At 41.0% G+C, this 20,962-nt stretch overlaps 1 protein-coding gene across 1 annotated transcript in view; it reads left to right on the top strand.

Moving 5' to 3' along the window:
- Gxylt1 (glucoside xylosyltransferase 1) overlaps positions 1-16,819 on the top strand; it is a 41,230-nt gene extending 24,411 nt beyond the window's left edge. Inside the window, exons 4-8 of the mRNA XM_050131338.1 lie at positions 226-275; positions 1,337-1,588; positions 8,350-8,473; positions 8,816-8,988; positions 11,467-16,819. Coding sequence (XP_049987295.1) covers positions 226-275; positions 1,337-1,588; positions 8,350-8,473; positions 8,816-8,988; positions 11,467-11,628 — 761 coding nt within the window. The 3' untranslated portion in view covers positions 11,629-16,819. The remainder of the gene's footprint in view (positions 1-225; positions 276-1,336; positions 1,589-8,349; positions 8,474-8,815; positions 8,989-11,466) is intronic.
- Positions 16,820-20,962: the final 4,143 nt, after the last annotated feature.

A 20,962-nucleotide genomic window follows, 5' to 3' on the forward strand; every position in this document is an offset into this window, starting at 1 on the left:
TGTCTCCTGTAACCTTTTCCGTTGGTGGGGATACAGCCTTGCCTGTCTCCTGTAACCTTTTCCGTTGGTGGGGATACAGCCTTGCCTGTCTCCTGTAACCTTTTCCGTTGGTGGGGACACAGCCTTGCCTGTCTCCTGTAACCTTTTCCTGTAGTGGGGACAGTCTTGCCTGTCTCCTGTAACCTTTTCTGATGGTGGGGACACAGCCTTGTCTGTCTCCTGTAGCTGGAGGGGGAAGAGGGTCTTCTCCACTCAGGCTCAGCCATCTCTATCAGGTATTTTCCCTATCTGCTACTGAATTAGCCTAAAGCAGACTGAGAGAGGGGTGGGGATTTCAGCCTAGCTACTCAGTGAAGCCACGTCTCAAGTCTATTGTGGGAAGGGTAACAAATTTGCGGAGTAGCTGAGCAAGGATCAAGTCTTGTTCTCATTGTGTCTTAACTAAAATGTTTCAGGACCATCCAGCCAACTGCCTGGCTCTTTGAATAGGGCTTAGCTATGAACACAACCATTAGAAAGTTGTAAACATTCATAGAGCTTTAGGAGAACTGTTTCTTTTACTTTGGTAACTTGATTCTGTGGTCCTCCAGCCTCTGAACTTTGTTGATGATGTCATGTTGCACATGTCAAAAGGTTGGGTACTCTTGCTAGGCTAATCTAATCATTCATTGAGTTTTATGGGTATTCCAGGATAGGCAACAAATTTGAAGAGTTATTTTAAAAGTTTGTAAGGAAAAATGAAAACTTATCTTTGAAAAATCTCTGTGGATGGTACTCAAGGTTTACAATTTTAAGAAGTGCAACAGAGTCAATCTTTTAAAATAAAAGTCTGCTTCTGTCCTTGTTCTTCCTAACTGAGGTTTTGATGTGTTGATGGTGCGTATCAAAACAGGAGCATAGACTGGAGCAGATAGCTTGGGCTCAGTTTGTCTTTGCACTTTGTAGTGCAGACGTAAGTGATGGCGCGCGGTGTTCGGGCAGGGGAGGGGTCTGGGAGACCTCCATTATATTGCTTCATTTGTGTCTAGTTACCTGCTCTTGAGGCTCAGTGTATGGAGCCATCTGAAGTTAGTGTATTTTATATCTTGAAAAACAGTTTTCTCCCAACCATTCATGTTTTTTTTTCTCACTGTGAGTTTTTTTTTTAATTAGGGTTTGTATTGTTTTTCTAGCTTTTCTAAAAATTGGTGAAAAAATTAGCAATGTACTAATTAGAAATGACATTTCAGAAAAAATTATCTTAAAACATTGTAAACTGACTTATTTCTTAGGTGTAATTTCTATTACTATGCTTTTATTAAAAAGATATAACTAATTCAAATATCTTTCCTCATAGCTAATCCTGAAAGAAGTTGATTCACTACTCTATGTTGACACTGATATCCTTTTTTTACGACCTGTTGATGATATTTGGTCATTACTAAAGAAATTTAATTCTACACAAATTGCTGCGATGGCCCCCGAGCATGAGGAACCTCGAATAGGATGGTATAATCGCTTTGCTCGGCACCCGTACTACGGGAAGACCGGGGTGAACTCTGGAGTGATGCTGATGAACATGACACGGATGCGGAGGAAGTACTTTAAGGTGACTCGGTGCACGCGCAGGGTGGTGATTGCAGCTTCCCTTTCTCCTTAAGTCCAAAACTAATGTAGGGGCTGGAGAGACAGATACTCAGTGATTAAGAGCTCCTACAGGGACAGTGATGAGGTTTTAGGATCTAAAGTACGCAGCTCACTATTGCCTGCCTGTAACTCCAGCTCCAGGGATCGCAGGCCCTCTTCTGTCTTCTGCAGGCACATACAAATACACATACACATAAGTAAAAATGAAGCAGATGTTTTAAAAAATACATAGATTTAAGGCTCGTACGTAGATGGCTCAGTTGTTAAGTATATCTGCTGTTCTCGCAGAGACCCAAATTCTGTCCCCAGCATCTGTGGCAGGCAGCTCACAACTGTAACTCTTAATTCCAGGGCATTTGATGCCTTTTCTGGTCTCTAAGGGCACTAGGCAGTCACATGGGTGAGTGTAAGCAAAACACATAAAATAAAAATAAGTATATTGCGTGTGAGTGCATGTGTGTGTGTGGTGTGTCTCCAGATGTGGTGATACACACCTTTAATTCTAGCACTTGGAAGGAAGAGATAGGCAGATCTCTGCCAGCCAGAACTACATAGTTAAGGCACTGTCTCAACCCCCAAAATATATATGTGTACACGATGTAATTGTGTGTGTACACACACACACACACACACAATTGTATATACATACACATATGAGGTGGACAGATACGAAACTGTTTAGGATAATTGGATAAAAATGTGTTCATAATGTTATTTAGTGGCAAATTCAAGTAGGCCATATCAGATGGTATTTCTCATGATGAAGTAAAATAGTGTACCAACAAGTACTGCCATCTTGTAGACTTTGATTGCAGGAAGCTGTCATCATTTTATAGTGGTAGGCATAGAGAACTTGAATCTGAAGTGACATTCAGGCAGAGTTTTGGTTATCAGCATAGATTCTGCAGCCTGTCCGTCGGACTCTAACTTTGGCACCATAGTAGTTCAGTGACCTGGAGTGAGTTTTGACTCTGTCAGGGTGTTTGTCATCTGAATGGTGGGATGGAGCTAACTACAGGGGATCCTGTGCCCTCCCTTGTCCTTCACAGGTAACTGCATCAACAAAGAACACATCACATACATTCCTTGGGCACATGCACATAACTTAAAAATTAGGCAAATTTTTAAATATTAGGTGAAACCAATTAAAAAGAAGAACTTCTGAGAAAACACAGACTTCCCTCCAGTGCCTATTTTGTTATATCTAGGTAGGATTAAATTAATTAAATTAATTTAAGGGGTTTTAGGAGTCATATATATTTTGCAATTTTTTTTTCAAATATTTTTCTGTGGCTTCTGGCAGATCAAAATTTGCATTATTTTTCCCTTCTACACATCTGTTTAAATCTTTATGTTATGTAGTTTTTTCTTTTGTTGTTTTGTTTTGAGCCAAGGTCTCTCTGTACTCCTGGCTATTCTGCAACTTGCTATGTAGACCAGGCATCTTCCCACTTCCCTCTGCCTCCAAAATGTTGGGGTTAAAGTTGTGTACCCCCATGTCTGTGCCAGTTTTTTCTTAAGTATGGCCAAGGTACCGCTTGTTGGTGTCACCACTGTATGCCAGCCTTTCCATCTTAGAATCTGTAGTGTGTATCACACTATTCTCTATCCATCACATAAACTGTTCTTTTTAGCGTTCTATTTTCTGGATCTTTACAAAGATCTTGATTTTTTTTTTTTTTAATTCAGTTTGTCTCCCAGAACTGAGTGAATGCAATCAGTGTTCTGTTGATGTATTAGTAGAGTTTTCTAGAGGAACAGAACTGAGAGAATGGGGGGGGAAACATGTATTTTCAATATGTGTGTGCATGTGTGTGTATGCACATATATATATATACATATGGGACTTATTGGAATGGCTTACAGGATGTAGTGCTGCTAGTCCAACAGTGGCTGTCTACCAACAGAAGGCTGGATGTGTCAGCTGGTCTTCCTTGTGCCTTGGAATGCTGAAGAAGTAGACTCTCATGCTAGTGAAGGAATGGACTTGCCGTCGAGAGTGAGGGCAAGCAAGTAGAGGGGCAAGAGCGTCCTTCTTCCTTGTCCTTTATATAGGCTGCTAGCAGAAAGTGTGAACCAGATAAAAGGTGGATCTTCCTACCTCAGGAGATCCAGTTAAAAGGTGGGTCTTCCCACTACAAATGATTTAATTAAGAAAAATTCCTCACAAGTGCTTGGGTTTTAGTTAATTCCAGGTGTAGTTAAATTGACACGAAGAATAACCATCACAGTTGCATCTGCTCTTGCTTAATAATTAATATTTTGTTTAGTTTGCTTTGAATATTTACTATTTGTGGAGCATAAAGCTTTTTTTTTTTTTTTTTTGTGGAGCCAACATAACAGATGATTGCTATTCCATGTGCCAAACTGTGCTTGGTAATATCATGCCAGAAGATGGTGCTGTAAGATTATCTGCTAAGAATTACGGGGCTTCTCACCAGCTGCATTTGAGCCTTGTAGAATTATGAGTTTAGTATTTAAAAAAAAAAACTGGAAATAATTTAACACTTTGATTTTTAATTGGGCTATGTAGCTCAAGTTCATGACTGCTCTCAGTTTATCTGTTATTTCCTTGACGTTCACTCTTAACCACCTGAGTAGATCCTGTCTCCCCCTTCCCCCTTTTCTTTTGACATGTCTTAAGCCAGCTAGAGGTGAGGATATAGAGATTTAAATAATTTCTAAACTTTTATATCTTTTTTCTTTTAAGAAGATTTATTTATATCTTTATTTCTGTTTGCTTCTGACTATGTGTGCACCATGTTTATATAAACCAGAAGGCTTCCAGATCACCTTGGGCTAGAGTTATAGATAGTTGTAAGCTTCTGGGACTTGAACTCCAGTCCTCTTCAAGAGCAGCAAGTGCTCTTATCTGCTGAGCCATCCCTCCAGGCTGATGAAATGTTTTGTTGTGTGCACTAATGGCTTTACAGAGAAAGAGCTGAGTGGATTGAGCATATGTAACTATGTGGATGGAATTGACTGCATTCACAGTCAGAGTGTTCACACAGCTCCTTTATGCTTAGGGACGCAATCCCATTGTTCTTCAGTATTGTGCATGAACTTGCTCAGATGGTCTTATAGAATTTACTTATTTTTAAAATGTATTTTCTCGTGCATATTTTTCTTTCTTTTTTCATAGCAAGCAAATTTTAATAATATTAACAACATACTTCCATCTAATTTGATCTCCTCTTCAGCCACAAACCAAAATTGAGTATTTTCTTAACCCAAGCACATGGTGGTTGCACGACTGTGGCCCCAGTACTCAAGAAGTGAACATGAGAGGATCTAGAGTTCAAGGCTAACCTCAGCTATATAACAAGACCCTTTTAAAAAAATCCCCAGACTGATGAGATGACTCAGCAGTTAAGAGCACATATTGCTTTTCCAGAGGATCCAAGTTCAATTCCCAGCACCCACTTCAGGCATCCCACAATCAGCTTTAACTCCAGGGGGGTCTCACACCTCTGGCCTATGCAGGCACCTGAACTCACACACACAGACATACATAATAAAAATATTAAGGTGCTGGAGAGATGGCTCCATGGTTAAGAGCACTGTCTACTCCTCTAGAGGACCTGGGTTCAATTTCCAGCACCCACATGGCAGCTCACAACTGTCTGTCACTCCAGTCTTAGGAGATCCAATGCCCTCTTCTTGCCACCATAGACACCAGGCACACACATGGTACATGGACAAACATGCAAAAAAAACCCATACATATAAGTAATAAAAATTTTAAATATATTAAAATAGTTTTTAAATGTGGATATTTTTCTACATAGTTTTTCTATCTCTATCTGTAGCAAATATTGCCTTGGTTCCCCCTGTTCAATAACTTTGGGCACAGATCATCAATCATTCTTTACCATTTGACTTGCAGTCACTTCCCAGATTGTCCCATATAACCAGAAGAGAACTTGTTTATAGTAGAAACCATATTTAAATTGTCTGTTTGTATGACTGTGCAGTTCCAGTTTGCTACATAGTAACACTTGGGCAGAGAACCCTGATTGCTCTTTGGGCTTACGAGGGAGGGGGACTTGATTGGGGGAGGAGGAGGGAAATGGGAGGCGGTGGTGGGGAAGAGACAGAAATCTTTAATAAATAAATAAATAAAAAATAAAAATTAAAACAATAAAAATTCATTTTTGTTCTTTATATCTCTCCCTGTTTAGTAAGCAGTGATGCCCTATTGGTTAAACTATTAATATATACTTAGATTTTGTGTCCTGATCATATTTGCAATGTTGAGTCTTTGTTTTTTTGCATGTATATGCATGTGTGTTAAATACATACACACACATATATGTTACATGTTTGCATGTATGTATGTACATGCATGCAACAGCCTAAAGTTGATGTCTTCCTGGGAGCTCACCAATTATGCCTAGGCTTCCTTGCACCAGCGATCCTCTGTGCCTCCCAAGTACTGGGATTACAGGTAGCTGCCACACGTGCCTGCTTTTGTCTGCCTCCTGGGGATGTACAATCTGATCTTTATACTTGTGTGACAAGTTACCCATTAAACCATCTTCCCAGTTCTTTCTCTTTTTGGTTGTGACCTTTTAATGACCAAACTATCTCTCCAGCCTTTTTCTTTTTTGAGACAGGGTCTCTGTATGACCTTATGTGGTTTAGGTGTGGTCTCAGATTTCATGTTACAGGTTTGCACCATCACACACAGATCTTTCCTTTTTCTTAGAAAATGATGAGCATGTTACGTAACATCTCTTATTTATTAGAGAAACAGAAAATACTTCCTTTGTATGTATTCTGTTCCGTGACATATGTTGCCTTGTGGAAGTGTTTTGATCTGTTTATTTCTACCTCATGAGTGCAAGGTTTATCTTTTGTTTCAGGAACTTTTCCTGGGAAGATAAATGTCTACCTCTTCCTTAAAATGACTCTGATGACAAACCATAGCATAGTGATGTCACTAGATCAGACTTGGGGAGCCAGACTTTATTTGGCTTCCTTATGGAGCATGGTTATAGAGCTTGTTTGTTTTACCAGAGAGTGGATTACTCCTAACAGTTGTACCACCAGAAAAATCTCACCCAGCACAGATGACAACTTCCTCTTAGCTATACGTGTGGGATCCCCTTTAGTTAACCTGCCACCTCCTGTATACACTAAGACCTCCCAAAACCTCAAGGTTGGGTGCAGAATTACATATAAATGGCTCAGAGGTGAGCAGAGAAAGTCTCAGCTAAAGGGCTCATACTGTCCTCATGTATTTTTATGATGGCTATGACAGTTGACATGGCTGATTGTGCATGTGACCACAGCTGTTCTGAAGCTTAAGGCTCTTAAGCTTACAGGACAGTCATCAGACAACAGGCATCCTGCCCTGTCACTCTCCAGAGTCAGGCTCTCATTGGTCCTTGGCTTGGGTGATGGCCAGCAAACCTAAGTGATCTTCCCATTTCCTGCCCCACCCAGTGCCGTGGGCATAGCTTTTTTACATTGATACTGAGGATGTGAGCTAAGGTTCTCATTCTTGAGCAGCAAGTGCTCTTAGATGCTGAGCCATCTCCCCAGCTCCTAGAAAATCTTTTCATATAGTTTATTGTCATTTCTGTTTCCTGTTGTGAATATCTACTTTAATTGTATATTTATGTATTAGTTATATGTATACACATTCATATATTATGTATGTGCACACATGTATGTGTATTCATGCACATGTACACACACACACGTACATTCTGTGATGAAGTGAAGACTATGTCCTTCAAATGGCCTCAGGTGTAGTATCTGTGTGTTGTGTTACAGTTGGGGTTGAATCTGATGGAACATGGGAAGAAGTGCTCAGTACAGCGTCTGGCTGGCACCTTTTTTTTTTTTTTTTTTTTGGCACCAGGACTACTGTTTCTTTTATAATTTAGTTTAAAGAAATCATTGAAAATTAATCAATAAAATAATACAAATAAAGCTTTAACACTAAAAAACTGCTTCCTCAGCATTTAGGAGGCAGAGAGGAGCAAGAAGTTTGAGGCCATGAGTTTGAGGTCAGCCTGGATCACATAAGGTTGTGTGTTCAAAAAAAGCAATAAACTTGACAAAAATTAGATTGAAGTGGGTGGGAAATAAAGATCAAAGAAAGAAAACTTAATGAATTTTGTGTACTGTGGTACAGTAGTCCCCCACTATCTGAAGAGAATACATTACAAGACTATCACAGAATGCCTTAGTGAAGGATGGGTTGCTATGGAATTTTTCCCTGGGGAGGCATGAACCCCAGACAGGGCACCAGTGATGTGTGTCCTCAGCATCCTTGCCTTACCAAGCTACAGTCTTTCCAAGGTGGTGTGATGATGCAGTTTGTATGTTAGCATTCCAGAGACAGGCAGGCAGATGATGAGTTTGAGGTTAGCCCGGGCTACATAGCAAAACCTTGTTCCAAAAAACGAAACAAAAACCACTTTTCATAGGTCTTCCCTTAAGATGAAGATGTGGTTGAGCTGTCATCCTCCTTTCCTTTCCTTGCTGTCTTTTGTCTGTCTCAGTTCTGTCCCTGCTGTTACTTCTGTGCTGCCTTCCCATCTCATACTGGCAGCCCTCCTCACATTTAGGGTAATAAATGACACATGGTTTTGTAGCAGAGGAATTTTCCTTTCTCTTTGTGGCTTTGTAATGGTTGCTAAGGGAAGAGTGGGAGCGGCCATGCTACCACTTCACCCTGAATGCTGAGACTCTTCAATGCTTTATCCACAGAACGATATGACAACCGCACGGCTGCAGTGGGGAGACATACTTCTGCCATTGCTTAAAAAGTACAAACTAAACATCACGTGGGGTGATCAAGATCTGTTAAATATCATGTTTTTTCATAATCCAGGTAAACATCTAAATTCCTTTAATTCTTTGTATTTGTAAAAACAATCACAGATTAAAAATCAGAAAGCAAGAAACAGTGGGCTGGGACTAGCTCCCTGGGAGATGCTTGCTTAGCAAATACAGTGCCCTCAGGTCAATCCTTGCTACCACAGGAAACAAATTTGAGTTTTCCACTTATTAACAGTTGTCAGTATTTTCATTTGAGGCAGAATTAGACTTGAATATTAATTTGGAAATCTAAATATCAAGAATAATTTTTAAGCAAAAACATTTGCAAGTGTTAATTCTGTAAATTATTTTGTGCTTTATTGCTTTCCTATCATTGGGCTTTTCTTTATTGTAGAAAGCCTTTTTGTTTTTCCGTGTCAATGGAATTATCGACCAGATCACTGTATATATGGAAGCAACTGCCGAGAAGCAGAAGAGGAAGGAGTCTTCATTCTTCATGGAAACAGAGGTGTTTACCATGACGACAAGCAGCCAGCATTCAGAGCTATGTATGAAGCACTAAGAAATGTAAGGTTTGCTCTCCTGAAGCTATCACTTAAATTTACCGTGTTATGAAGATTGCACATACAATGTGAAAGATCTCCTTTTCCTGTGTTGTAAGGTCATCAGCTCCCAAAATTTGGCTTTGTGGTTTGTTATAGATTCTCTTTCTCTCTGCACATTGCTGAACACAAATTGTATATAATATCCTCTTGACTCCTAAAAACTGCAATGTTTTTAGTAAGACTATGGATATTTTTTATTAGCCATTATACAGATGCTCTTGCTTTGTATTTTATCTTTTCTTATCAGCAAGGTTGTAGCTTTATAAAATCATAAGGGTATTTATATAAGTTTCTGAGAGGAGCCTAACCAGAAAGAGCATGACTGAGGACCAAGCTGTCTCTGAACTGTGGGTGCAGGCTGTGCCTGCTGCAGTCAGCCCTTCCAGTGGTGCCCGTCTGTTAAACAGCGGCTGTCCAACAAGAGAAATAGTGTTTAAAATGGAAAGCCACGTCAAAGCGGGAGCACTCTGATGCTCTGTAGGCATTCTCTGTAGGCTTGGGATGGAACTTCCACCCAAACATTCCAAGTTCTTTGGATGATGACAGAGATTTCTGTCCCGCCCGGTCCTGCAGCCATTCGGTCCCAAAGAAACACACAGAGGTCTATATTACTCATAAACTGGTTGGCCTATTAGCTCAGGCATCTTATTAACTCTTAAAACTTATATTAGCCCATAATTCTTGTCTGTGTCTGAATGATGACTGCAGACTGTGTCTTTCCTCTTCCCAGAATTCTCCCCTTCTCATTGCCCTGCCTCTGCTTCCCACCTATACTTCCTGCCTGGCTACTGGCCAATCAGCATTTTATTAAACAAGTACAAGAAACGAATCTTTACAGGGTAAAACCATTGTCCCACACCATTTGGATATATGGATGCCAGGGACTGGGGATGCCAGGGACTGGGGATGGCAGGGACTGGGGTGATGCTTCCACTCAGACAACTAGGTGTTAGTACTTTCCTGTGGTGTGAACCTTAGATCCTCTCAGAGAGCAGTTGATTACCCCATAATGGTCATGTCACTATTGCCCCAGTGAGCACATCTTGCCTAGCAGGTCAGGAGTTGGCAGCATCTCTTTCATCAGTCCACATAGCACCTTCCAGCACTGCTGAAGCCGAGTCAGCAGGGAAGTAGCTTCCAGTGCACCACCAGCTTCCTCTAGGTGAAATTACCCCCAGGGATAATCTTGTTTTTTTTTTTTTTTTCTCAGATTTTAAATTAAATATGATTTTGGTTTTCACTAACTTCAGACTTTCATGTAAAATGTTCTATTTTCAAGACTCATCCATCTTTTAAATAGAAAATAGTTGAAAACACTAGATCATGTTTAGTTATTTCTATTATTAGAAATAATAGCTATGCATATTATTTCCACTTAGTTCTGCAATGTGTTTCACTGTGTCACTTGAAGATTTATATGTTGTACATTATAGATGGAAGCTGGTCATCTTCCTAAAGTCATAAAATTATTAGGACTATCAGCATGTAGCTGATGTTTCGTGGTTTAATTATAGATAGTCTTGTGCATTAAGAGCTCCTGGGAACATAGGTGGTATTTAGCAGTTCTCAGGTGTGTTTATCCTCGGGTCCTTGTGTGCAGTGTGTTAACAAACTTTCCGTTATAGAAATGCCTGAGGTTTGTCAGTGTCTGTGTAGGGAGATTGGATTTTCCTCACTGTTTCAGAACTTTCAGTTCATAGTCCTCTGATCCCATTACCTGTGGTAAAACGTTACATCACGGTGGGAGCTGAGCAGAGGAAGCAAGAAAAGGAATTAAGTGCTTACAGTCCTGTGTCCCCTTCTAAGGAATGTCCCCAGTGATTTAACTCCCTGCCACTAGATACCTTCTAAATATACCACCACCTCCCAGTATCACCGCGATCTAAGGTCCAATCAAACATGTGGATCCTCTGGAGTCATGGCCAAGCAACAGTAAGTGCTGAACTTCTTTGGGAGGCGGACAGTTTCACTCTTGCTGCGCTGTGGCCATCGTGTTCATGTCTAGGCTCTAGGCCACTGTTGGCACTGTCGCTGAGTGCCTTTCAGGAACGGGAACGGCGTGCACGGAAAGCCTGCCCCATTCTTTCAATGAGCCTAGCTTTTATTAGTTTCTCCGGGTGCCTTTAACAAAGCTTAGCAGTTTTCTACCAGTTTCTCTGCGTCTTTACTGCTCTTGAATGTGTTCTTCCATTGGCTTGGGATGCCTTTCCATTGCCCCTTTCTGAAGCGTTCAGAAAGACATTGCCCTGTCTACAGAGACTCATCATCACAGACTCTTTCTTTCTCCAATAGTTTTGTTTAATTCATTGAAAATATTGATTGAGCACGGACTTCATGTGAAAATAATAGAAGTTGTTAATAGTCTTAACTGATTGAAGAACTTCACTTGAAAAAAATTAAACTTTTATTTGTTTTGTTGCCTGTTGTATTTCTTCTCTAGTGTTCTTTTGAAGATGATGCCGTCCGTTCTTTATTAAAACCTTTAGAACTGGAATTACAGAAGACAGTTCACACATACTGTGGGAAAACATACAAAATATTTATCAAGCAGCTGACAAAAAGCATAAGAAGCCGTTATGACACACCACCAAAGGAAAGGTGACTCTTCGTGACTGCTGACCGACATGGGAGAAGTAGTAGAGCATCTGAAGTGAAGGAATCATGGAAGGAGGATTTGGAAGGCATTTCTGTCTCCAGAATAACCGTCTTCTGAAGAAGTTAGAAGAGCACTATATTCAGTGCCATGAAGAATAAGTTAAACTCTTGGGCTCCAGTGAGAAGACAGTTTTGGTCTCTGATATTTTGTAGCATTAAGGAAAGCAGTGAACAGTGTGGCCCGTGGAGCTGTGTTGGCTCTTGAATCAAGTAAATAAAAACGGTGGGGGGTGGGGGGAGAAGATGTACCTCGACACAGTGGAGACATTCAAGCTGTGAGTGTAGCAGTAACTTTATGTCAGCACTAACCTCACTTTAAAGTGTGAGACAAAGTTTACAGGGGCAGAAGAGTTCTGTTTCTTAAGAAATGTGATGTAACCAATGTAACCATTGACAATCTATGTACCCGCATACATTTCATCTCTCTTCTACAATGTCCTGTGACAATCATGTTGGAAATTATCTGTAGGTTTTTACGTAAGCTGCACATTTAGAAATTAGCTGTATGAGGAGAGAGAAATAGTGAAAACTTGGGGAGGTGTGTGTGTATGTGTGTGTGTATTTGTGTGTGCGTGCACGTGTGGGCATGTTGAGAAAAGTTTTTTTTTTTTTTTATTTTGTATGTTTTAAATTGTCTTGCCAAACCTAAGCTCTAAGATATTTGGGGACATTTTTGAAATCACTTTAAGTGAAAATTTGCAGCTTTACTGGGCATTCTGGAAGCAAATATGTATTATGCTGATAATAAAGTGAGAACCTTAATTGTAGCGCTAGTGGGAAATGCAACGGACCAAGTCTACAAGCCTGTAAGATTAAAGTGGTCCATTTAGACTTTCCTTCTACCTCAAGTGCATCCAGGATCCTTTCCAAGAGGCAAATGCAGAGCCTTACTTTAGATTAGACAACTGTGGAAGACAGTTCTGAGGAAGAGGATTTTTATATCTAGCTATAGAAAAAAATCGTTTTGATTTGGTTAATGTGCCTCTTTCCTGTTTTGAATACCATTGAAGACAGTTGCCTTTTAAAATGGGGACCATTACCCTTGTCCTTCTTGTCTTGACCCCTAATGTAACTGTGGATTCTGAGTGGGTAGCATGTATCATGTAGGGGTACATAACTCATCTTACCCAGTGCTCCTGGATTATTGGTCTTTTTCTCTTGGGTTTTAATACTTACATGGAGAATGGGAAATTATGAAGGAAACATATCATTTATGAAGATCCTGTATCCTTTGCAGTGGAATATTCAAAAGCAGTGATCATTATAGCTTTTCTAACTTCTGCAGTTCAGCCAGAGACATCCTGAGAGAAGATTTAAAACACAGTAAAGGTATTTGTGGCTTTGTGCCCAGAAGAGGGATTGTGAGCCAGCTCAGTCCTCTAGAACAGATGTGGACTCAGAGGGCAGCAGCCATGAGTCCTTGGCAGAATGCCGTGGTAAAGTAAGAACCTGTGAGCTGTGTTAACGTTTAGCTTCTTAGGGAAATGAGAACCTATCCTCTGAAGTTTGGCTATACTCTGAGGGTGCTTGCTAAACACAAATGGCCTACATATACTGTAACTAGGAGTCTCAAGATTTTTTTTTAATTTGAAGAGATTAATTTTAAATGAAGATAAAGAGATAAAATTTTCTAGATGAAGAAATTAAAAATTGTGTGCAGGTGGACTAGGGCTATTATAGCTCAGTAGTGAGAGTGCTTGCTCAGTGTGCTCAAGGGCCAGCACTACAAAAAATGAATGACAAGGAACTGAGAGTCTCATACAATAGAACTCACTGTTCAGATCTGTTACCGATCAGTATCTTGCCATGTTTACTTCATATATTCCTTTTTCTTACATTAAAGTCTCAGGCATCATTTTGTGTCCCTGCAGTGAATGTTTCAATAATTACAAGTAACTACAGTAACTACATCAAAGCTAGCAAAAGTGGCAGCTGGCCTTTGGTTTCATCTCGTAGTCAATCCTTGTTTCAGATGTGCACATGAGATGATTCTGTTTTTAACGAGTCCTCGGAAGGGTCTGATCCCAGGAGGTTAGGAACTACTGCAAAGTAGTCTCCATCTTTAAGGTTGAAGTTGGGGTCACAGTTATTGGTACAATTGCTAAGTTGTGTCATTTTTGGATAGAGGAAGCAGTTGGGGTTATTGGCAAGATAGGGATTTATATGAATAAGTTCCTTAAGATTTTTTTTTTCAGTAGCCCGCAATCTCACCCCCATGGGCTTCAATGTGGTTGGTTGAGGTGGTATAATGGACCCTAAAATGCAGTCAAACTTCACTTGTATAAAAAGAATTTGGAAAACCTCTAGAAAATATATTGTAAGAAAATGCAGTTTTTGCTTATGAAGAAGAGAGCTCGTGAGCTCTGCTGTTTGTCTTTGACACTGCTTGCCCCTGGCTCCTACTTGCCTCCTGTCAAATACCAGTATAGTGACAAGAACAGGTTGGGAACTGGCCTGCATTCCCTTCTTCTTGGGCTTGAGGCGCATGCTGTTGTACACAGTGCCTAAGAAGGGAGGCTTGGGAAGGTGATGGCAGGAAATTTGGTAGCTCTGTAGCCACACCGGTGTTGGTGGAGGCTGGCTTACCAAGGGCTGACTCCCGAGGCTGAATGCCTTTTGACTTATCCTCCAGTGTAGACTTGCTGATGGTATGTGGAAGGATCGTGTTTTAAGGAAGAGAAAGTAGAGACGAGAAGGATGATGCAAATGAATAGTGAAGAAAAAGGAAAGGAAAGAAGGGTAGAAGAGCGACGGAAGGCTGAGCGAGCGGAAAGATGGAGCGACAGTGGAAATGGAGAGGTGGAAGTGGAGGAAACGGGAAACATGGGGTCCCCTGCCTAGGTCGGCGCTTGTCTAGAGTCTCTGGGTGGGGACGGCTGAGCCAGCCTGGTTTGATTTATTGATACAGACAGGTTTCTTGGTCACTTTATTCACTGGTCCTTTAGTAGCGGTTCCCAGCATTCTTTGCTCTCTCCCAGGGCCCCCATTTGTGAGCCAGGACCTGGGGAAACACACATGCTTTCTGTTTGGTGTCCTTCAGCATCTCCCAGAGGAGGAAGGCTGTGAAGGGAACTGCTTCATTGTGTCTAATGTGGTGTGGCGGTTTTCCCTAGCACCTGGTAATAGTAGGCCTTGAGGGGCTGGACCAGCGGCCAGTCTGTTCATTTCTCAGTGGGGATGCTCTCAGTTGAACTGTTGTGAGAGGATTCAGGAGGACAGAATATGGTAGGAGCAGGAAGAGCAAAACCTTGAACAATATTCATTGTCAGGACAGAGTTGGCCCGATGGTTATGAGCACGTGTTCCCAGCATCCACATGGTCCACTGCTGTCTGTAACTCCGACTCCAAGGCATCCAGCATCCTCTCTTGACCTCTGTGGACACCACACACACATGTGGAGCATACATACACACGGGCAACACACACACACACACACACATAAAATAGTCTAAAGAATTCAAGATACTCATTTTCCTCTTCAGTTGCTTACATTGTAACATAATACAGGTACAGTCAGAGCTTCTGAGATGTTTTAGAAAGATGGTTGAGCTGTCTTTTTCCAAAAAATGTTTTTGGTTTCTTTGAATAAATAGAGAAGAAAAATCGAGTGCAATAATGCCAAGTACGGGACCAGTTATCCTTTTATTAATGTGTGATTTCAAGTGTCTTAACTAATGATTGCCTTACTACATTTTGATATTAATGGAGGTGGACAGAGATGACCAGTACCGCAGGAATCATCTTTTCTACGTTGCCAAAGCAACTCTTACTGTCTTCTAAAGCCTGGCTGACTTGCTCTGAAGTTTGTTGTTCTTTAACTCATTGACAGTAAAGCTAGATTTTAAAACTAAGATATATAGATTTAAGATAGCTGTCTAAGAGCTGCTATAAGGATTAAAACTGGGCATGGTAGCACACGACCTGTTACCCAGTACTTGGGACAGTGAGGTACATTCAAGGCCAGTGTGGCCTTTCCTGAGATTTTTGTCTCAAAAAGCAAAAAAACAAAAACAAAAACAAAAAAAACCAAAAAACCAGAAACAAAAAAAAAAAACAAACAAACAAAAAAAGCTAAAAATGTGCTTTTTTAATCCTATAGTAATTAAGGACCTATGGGAAATCGTATCATAGCATATTGGCCTGCGCAGTCTACAGCTGATACATATCAGTGACAGGTTTACTTTTGAAAACTTGTCACCTCATACTAATTAATAATTGCAAGGATCTATTGGGATTTCCTTAGATTTTTCTATAAATTGATGTTTCAAACAATTGGGAGCTTTGTAGGGAATTTCTCTCAATAATACTGTGAATACCAGATATTTTACTACCAAACTTGAGGACTGATTGGAGCCTCCGTCTTGTGTAGGTTATGTGTGCCGTTGAGCTATGAGAGCATATTCACACGCACAGCACGCCGTGACAGCTCCTAAAAGTTCAGAGAATGTGATACCCGTACACCATTTAAAAACTCAGTTGATTTTTACTATGATAGTTCAGTAGGGGACTTATATTTGAACTGTTATAAGTGGACTTTTTTTTTTTAAAAAAACTATAATAGCTGTTTTCAATTTTTATATAAAATCTCTTCAGGGAATACTGAGATGTTAGAAAATAATCCACAGCTTGTGGCATTGCTGTAGACTGCTGTCTTCAGAATTGAGCAGAATATGCCGTCATATTAAGTAATTACCATTGACGTTTGAGAGCGCATCGGAGATGTTTGTAGTGCTGGATCAGTCTGTGAGCTGGAATTCAGAACTGGTGTTTGCTTCCGCCAGGTGTTTTGCATGAGTCTATTAGTGTGCTGTGTAGAGTTGTCTGAAACTACCGGAAGGCACTGGGATGAGCCTTGCTGTGTAGACAGCATCGTGATGAACCGTGCTGCGTAGACATTACTGTCTCGAAACCGCTTTTACCTTAAACTATTTTGGTTTTATAATAATGTGAATATCTTGAAATATCTTACTTTTATATCTTGAAAATTCTTAAAAAGGAGTATAAAATTATAGATTTGGGGGCTGGCTTACCAATATTGGAAGATGCCTTATTCTGTTTTGGGAGGGATTCAGCTCAGGTTTTTCTTGAAAAACTGTATTGCTGTTACTAAATATGTACTCAATAAATATTGGATTTTCTCATGTGTCTTAATTATTTTGCCACGCAAAACCATTTTACAGACTGAGCAGATGACTCAGCAGTTAAGAGCACTTAGTGCTCTTGCAGAGGACCTGAGTTCCATTCCTGAATTAGGATCCCCAGCACCTAAGAGCCAGGCATGCTGATGCACACCTATAACCCCAGTGCTGCTGAGGGTTACAGCTAGATCCTGGAGCTTGCTGGCCAGCTAGTCCAGCCAGTGAACTCTGGCTCAGGGGGACCCTGTCTTAAAAACCTGGGTATGGTGGCACACAACTTTAAAATTCCAGGACATGGGAGATGGAGGTGGGTCACTGAGTTGGATGCCAACCTGTCTATAATTCCAGACCAGCTAGGACTAAACAATGAGACCTGGTCTCAAAAAACAGACAGTGCCCCATGACAGAGGAAGGCACTCAACATGAACCTTTTGGTCTGCAGATGTGCCAAACATATTCCACAAATACACAGTAGCAAGAAAATGTGATGTTAAATCCCCTGCACCAAAAGGAAAGATAAGGGGGCTGGAGAAATGGCTCAGTGGTTAAGAGCACTGGCTGTTCTTCCAGAGGTCCTGAGTTAAATTCCCAGCAACCATGTGGTGGCTCACAACTATCTATCTATGGTGGGATCTGATGCCCTCTTCTGGCATAAAGTCATACATGCAGATAGAGCACTCATAAAGAAATCTTTTTTTTTTTTTTTTTTTAAGGAAAGATAAATGAGAACAGCAGTTAGAATCTAGTTGGGCTGTGTAATGAAGTAATCTCTGAAGGATCAGTTTTTGATGGGCTAATTCAGCAAATGCAAACCATCAAGAAGCTCGTACCTCATCTCCATCACCGGATGAAGGTTTGCCCCTGGATTTAAAAATGACTTCCCTCTGAAGAGGAATGGCCGCTGAGAGCAACCAGCACATGGGTTCTGAGTGAAGTTGCTAGCGAAGGAGGCTAGGGTTTGGGGTGTAGCCCCTGGGCAGGCACACGCCATATTTTATTTTACTGGTGAGGACTTGCTATAATTTTAAGGACTAAAAGCTAGATCTCCGGCAGAGTGCCCTGACTGTGCCAGGGACTGGTTTTGTTTTAGCAAGTTTGTAATGTTAAGAGCCAAGCTCCAGTTTTCTGTATTTTATTTCTTACACAGCACAGGTCAGTTGGCTGTTTCCTAGAGTGCCATGATGTAAGGGGTTCTGAGAAGACTTGAAACATTCCTTAAGATTGGTGATGAAGGGACTGGAGAGATGAGTGCTCTTCCAGAGTACCTGGTTTTGATTTCCAGCACCTACATGATGGCTCACCATTTGTGACAACAGTCGCAGGAGATCTGACACCCTCTTCTGTTCCCCATGGTTATTGCATACATATGGTGCCCAAACAATGCATGCAGTCAAACAAGCATAAAATCTAAAAACATTTAAAAATAAATTGTAATAAAAATAAATGTAAATTCGTATAAAAAATTGAAAGTCCTCTTTTATTCATGTACACCCAGAACATTAGGTGTGTACCCTCCTAGGTGTGTTTGCTTTTCTTTGTTTCTTGGTTGTGCTATGTACATGTGTGAAATGTAGACATGGTCATGACAACCCCCGTGCATTCATACATTGTCTTTCACATGTTGCATGGCATTTGGTTTTCCTCATTTATATAGCTTTCTGTTATTTCTAGATAGTGTCTTTAATACAAGTATAGGAACTGGTGGGCCACCAGTGTTAGGTGATGATTTAGCTTAGTAGAGGAGGGAGTAACTACGCAGTTTTCTCACTTGTCTAGTGAGAGCTCGTTTAGTTTAGGGAACATTGATTTGTAAGTAGAGCTATTGTGTGCTTCAAGTGCACGAGTAAATGGTAAATTGTTCTAAACTGAAGGGAAATTTACTTGGTAAGTATTAATAAGTTGCTGTAACCATATTTTGTAAAAGTACCCTGTCTGCTACTTCCAATATTCTTTTGCCCTTCTTTTTTCTCTTAACATTTTTTACACTTACACTTACACACACACACACACACACACATATACCACTACCACCGCTTCCTCCTCCTCCTCCTCCTGAGAAGAAGAGGAGGGCGAGGAGGAGGAGGAGAAAGAGGAAAAGTGGAAGGAGGAGGAGGAGGAGAAAAGAAAAAGAAGCAGTAGGCATCCGCAGAATGGGAAAGAATCTTTGCCAGTTTTGTATATGACAGAGGATTAGTATACAGAATATACAAATGACTCAAAAAATAGTCAAGAAAACAAATGGCCCAATTAAAAAAAATGGGCTAGGGATATAAAACCGTTCTCAACAGAAGAGATAAAAATGGCCTAGAAATACCTAAAAAAAAATGTGTTTATCATCCTCAGCAATTAGGGAAATGAAAGTTAGAACAACTTTGAGAGTTCATCTCCCCCAGTCAAAATGTCTAAGATCACCCAAACAACTGACCAGAAATGCCGGTGAGCTTGTGAAGGAAGAATGTTGGTCAGAGTGCGCATCTGGGCAGAGACTCAGTCCTCTACCATCTGACCCGGCTAGACCACTCCTAAGTCCAAAGACTTAACATCATGATGCGTACTCAGCCATGTTTATCTGCTGCCCTATTCATAATAACCAGGAAGTGCAAGCCTAAATGTCAACAGGTAAACAGATGAAGAAAATGTGGTACAGGTACACAATGGAATGCTTGAAATTTGGGGGTAAGTGGCTGGAACTACAAAAAGTCATACTGAGCGAGATAAAGAGAAGTGTCTCTCATCGGAGGTTCCTATCTTCACATTTTCAAATGTGAGCATACAATGTGGAGTGACTGCAGAGGCCAGGGAAATATAAAGGGATATAGGGTGGGGAGAGGAGGTCAAACACGGGGAGAGGGCTAGCAGGCTGTAAGTGATAGGAAGTAAGAAACAATAATGGGAAGAGGGAGGGATGTCAGTACAGGAGACAAAAGTGACTCCAAGGTTGTTTGAGAAAAGGAATCATACTTACCTGGAATTATGCACAGTGTGTGTGTGTGTGTGTGTGTGTGTGTGTGTGTGTGTAGCTCCCTCTGTAGGCCAGACTGGCCTCAGAGATCCACCTGCCTCTGTCTCCCGAGTGCTGTGATTAAAGGCGTAAATAAGTGAGCACTCTTTTTTTTAAAAAAAATTTATTTATTATATATACAATATGCTGTCTGTGTGTATGCCTGCAAGCCAGAAGAGGGCACCAGACCCCATTACAGACGGTTGTGAGCCACCATGTGGTTGCTGGGAATTGAACTCAGGACCTTTGGAAGAGCAGGCAATGCTCTTAACCTCTGAGCCATCTCTCCAGCCCCATAAGTGAGCAAGCACTCTCAACCATTGAAACCACCTCTCCCATCTATGTATTAAGGACCCTGTCTCCAGAACGCCAAGAGCAAAAAGAGGAAAGAAAGCATATGAGAAAAAAAGAGGGTGCGATGAATAAAGCTTCCGTTAGTGTACTTGACTCTGAGCTCCCCACTCCAGAATCCAGTTGGAGGAGGGATTCCCTTCAGCCCCAATGTCACCATGTGATACTTTAAAAATAAATTAGCATCCAATCAGCTTAGGTGAAAATCTGAGGTAGTGTGGAAAATGGGTAAAGGCCAAACACGACCATAGTTTTAAAAGCGTTCCCTCCCATCAGTGTGGAGCAGGAGCAGCCAGGCAGCAGAAAGAACAGGAAGCCTCTGATGGCTGAGGCACTGTGACACCCACTTACAGATTTCCAGCTTCACTTTTCTCTTTCTGGGTCCAGATAAAAGACATGCTAATGGGGTACCAGTTGTGCACTCTGAGTTCATGATGGGACCCCAAATGTAGTAAATGAAGAGTAAACTGTGTTTTGGAATTTGTAATAAAGAAGCCAGATGCACTGACCGTGACATAGATTGCCTGTGTGTGTGCGTGCACACAAGTGTGCGCGCGCATGTGTGTGTGTGTGTGTGTGTGTGTGTGTGTGTGAAGGATCTTGCAGGAGGACCCTTCCCTAGATAAGTACTGCCTAATTAATAATAATTGAATTATAGACCTTCCTCGTGAAGCTTGTATCATTTGTCTTGTTGATAGTAACTCCAGAACACACCCACAGTTAATTAACTGGCGGTTATCAGAAGAGGAATATCAGCTTGAGAAGGGCTGGCAAGGCAGATATCATCTCTG

The sequence above is a fragment of the Alexandromys fortis genome, unplaced genomic scaffold, assembly GCF_014885135.2.
Source record: "Alexandromys fortis isolate MF-2015 unplaced genomic scaffold, M_Fortis_MF-2015_v1.1 scaffold_28, whole genome shotgun sequence".
Taxonomy (NCBI): Eukaryota; Metazoa; Chordata; class Mammalia; order Rodentia; family Cricetidae; genus Alexandromys; species Alexandromys fortis.